The 3,357-nt window shown below is 42.4% G+C and overlaps 1 protein-coding gene across 1 annotated transcript; it reads right to left on the bottom strand.

The window, feature by feature from the left end:
• Positions 1–1,338: 1,338 nt before the first annotated feature.
• Positions 1,339–3,086, bottom strand: LOC146725084 (uncharacterized). The gene is given in 2 exon segments (XM_085484639.1): positions 1,339–1,802; positions 1,805–3,086. Coding segments are annotated over 2 exon segments (1,731 nt in total). The 5' UTR covers positions 3,072–3,086.
• Between the last annotated feature and the right edge of the window lie 271 nt (positions 3,087–3,357).

Below are 3,357 nucleotides of genomic sequence, written 5' to 3'. Positions count from 1 at the left end.
GAATAGTATTGGATAGAATATTGAATAGATCGACGATTGTAACGCAGACGTGTGCAGATGCAAATCGTAGATTGGAATAATGTCGGAAACGCAGAGTAATATATGGCTTATGCCTATGTTCAAAATTCAGAGTTCGAAAGGTAATGTAAGATTGAGTTAATATTGGATAATTAAATATAATGATTAAATATAATGAGTAAATATAATGAGTGCCCGTCGCGCTTTACTATTTAGGGATATGTGAACTGGCTTAAATACTCACAAGGTTAGACAATGTCTAATGTGCCTTGCTATGGTACACTTCGCTACTGTGTTCTTCCCTCTGAGTCTGAAGATCTGAGGAGCCTCGGTACCTCGGTCCGAAATGGCGGCTATGCCTCACCAAAATGGCGGCTATGTCTTCAGGACCCCGTAGTATTTGCTGGTTGAGTGCTGGATTGTTGTTGACTGGAACCACTGCGACGAAATCACTGCCGTTCCGTGCCGGGTGCAGGGTTTATATACCGTAAGATGTGGCTCGCTCCTCCCATCGGGCGATGCGGCTTAGCCAATGGCAAGAGAGGTATGCCGGGGAAGTACCGGAGACAATCTGTTCCTGGTAGAGATTGCGACGATTAAGTCCCGGAGAGATGGCTTCTTAGTAGCGATAGCGGCGTTCCTTTGATGACTCATCGCCGGGCGCTCCGACTTTCCTTATCCTATTCTCGGTAGCGATAGCGGTATGCCTTTGTTGGCTATGCGTTCCGACTTATCTTATCTTCTTCTTGGTAGCGATAGCGGTGCTTCTTTGGTGACTCACCGCTACGCGGCTTGCAACGGGCCTTGCAGGTTGCAACGTGTTTCAGCGTTGCATCATGCTTTGCATCATGCTTCTGGAATGTAACGGTTCTCAACTGTCTTTCTAGAACTTTCTAGAATCTTTTAGATGTTATTTGAGAGTAAAGCCGAGTTCACATAATAAAGCGGGTTTCATACCTAATTACTACTTTACGAACGATATCTATATATTTTAGGTATTATTCTTTAGAATATGTCGATTCCTTTTGCAATTTAAAATAAAATGCATTACTTCGTAAATTTTGTTATAGATTAAAATAATCTTATTTGCTTTAATTTATAGGGATACTACGGGAGTTCTAACCCGTGGGCAATGAGGGGGGGGTGAGGGGCGGGCAGAAATCATGTTTTTAAACTTATGAGCGATTATATGCGAGACTAAATATTTGTTAATACCGGTCTTTTATGTAGGTTAGCGATTGTCATGATTAATATGTTAAAGAATTAATTTTTGAAAAAGATTAAAATTTTGAAATTTGTCTGGACGTTACATCTCCCCTCCTATTTGAGAATAAAACCCGACGTTGACCTAGGGTTTTGTTCGAGGTTATAAAGATGCTGCTGTAAGTCATTATATGTCTGAGGTATAGTTATATTCGTGGATTCCATTTCTCCAGGTCGTTTGGTGTTATAGCCTTGAAGTTGTGACTGACTTATCACTGGCGGTTCTTTTGGCAGTGCAGGGGGTGCGTCTGAGATGGTGGCGAGAGGTGTGGCGTCTTCTGGAAATTTGTTCTTTTCTTCTTTTTCGTTCATATTCTTGCGGCTGAGGTAAAGCAAGAGATTAGTTAGAGAGTCCCATAATGCTCCTATTAGATGTAGACTACATCCATATACGGTATGTAGTGCGTATCCGTGGATGATGGTGTCAATTGCCAATTTAGCAATACGAATGATCATAAATACTCCAACGACACCGGCCGTGGCTGATCCGAAACTCATGAATCCTTTCCATATTTTGCTGCGGTGTTGTCTACGATTTTGTTGAGCGATTCTTCGTCTAATAGTTTGTATAATGAGACGAAGTCGGCGTTAACTGGATGTCCGATAAGCCCACGGGCGACGGCGTTGAGCAGTGCCGGTTTCTCTGCGGGAAACATAATGTGGTCTCTCAATTTTTCTATGTCTTGTTGCGTATAGATTCCACTGACAGCTAGTGGTCCGGGTGTTAAATAACTCCAGGTAAGAGATGCCATGGGTCGTAGTTGTTGAGGTGATAACTGTCTTACTTGTGCTTTTGGTGTGAATTGTACCCAAGTGTCCTCTATTCGGTATAACGTTGGTAATTCTTGAGAACATTCTCGCTCGTTTCCGATTTTTGTGACGATTCTTGATTTAGGCGTGAGAAAGTAAGAAGCGTTTCTAACGGTTATGGGTAACTCGTTATAACATTCTTTGGTTGGACGTACGGTGACTTCTACAGGGATGCATTTTATGATCTGAACAGCTTCTCCAGTGGTGACGGCCATGTATCCCGGCGATTTCATTAGACTATACGCGAATTCATCAGGCAAGAGAGTTGCAAAGGATAAGGCGTTGGTTATTACTTGTCTTTCCAATTCACATTTTTGTTGTATGACATTATGATACAAAGATGTCATTTGATGTCGGATGTGTTTTTCAACATACACAAACTTGGAGTTCATGTAAGTGAATATATCGAGGTTATCCACAGGGATCGTACCTTTGTTGGCAAAAGTTTGGCCTTGCTTTGTTTCCAAAATAAATAATTTCGGATGTTCCGTGCGAAGCAGGGTGTATCCGCATAAAGGCTGCTCTTTGGTTTTTGTTAAGGCGAACGTGATGTCTTGCGTGGTGAGACTGTAGACGATGGGGGAGTCATTACCTGTTATCTTGGTCGCTAGTCCCTCGTATAGGACATCGTATTGATTGAAGTTGCAGGATTTCATTGGTACTGGTTTCCAAAAGGTGTAACCGTTGTCGGAGTCCAAACAGAAGCTGTCGGCCAGTGTACAGATGGTTCCTGACCTTAACTTGATTTTACCGTGTTCGAGTTGTACTGGCACATAAGATGATTTGAGTAAGATTTTTGCGACTGCTTGAACAATTACATTGTCCCACGTGCCGTAAGGGTCAGAATATTGCGTACCCTTACACGTTCCATCGGTTTTTAATTCGCCGGCTAGCGTAAGGCTGTGATAAGAAGTTTGGTTGATTTTTAGTCCACTAATTAAATGAGCGGGTCCCAAGGAAGTAGTACCGTCTTGAATCATTCGCAGGCATTGAGAATATCTGGTTTCCTGGACGTAATCTGCTTTTCCGTTAAAGACGACCGAGATGTGCAAATGCATGCCACAGTGATATATCGTGCGGGATATCTCTAGTTTGCACTGTATAACTTCTGCATAGTTATATTCGGAAAGTTGTAATAGTTGTATGTAAGTTTCTGTGGAGTTTGGGGTTTGATGATGGAGATTGCATTCTCCTACATCTAAGAGGGAAACGGCGGTAATGTTGAGATGCTGTCCACCACAATCAAATCCAATCAAGGCGAACGAA

This window comes from Nylanderia fulva, unplaced genomic scaffold (assembly GCF_048542155.1).
Source record: "Nylanderia fulva isolate GAGA-0341 unplaced genomic scaffold, ASM4854215v1 Scaffold1048, whole genome shotgun sequence".
Classification (NCBI taxonomy): domain Eukaryota; kingdom Metazoa; phylum Arthropoda; class Insecta; order Hymenoptera; family Formicidae; genus Nylanderia; species Nylanderia fulva.
Note: the sequence above shows the minus strand (reverse complement) of the source record. Positions and strands in the feature narration are given on the sequence as shown.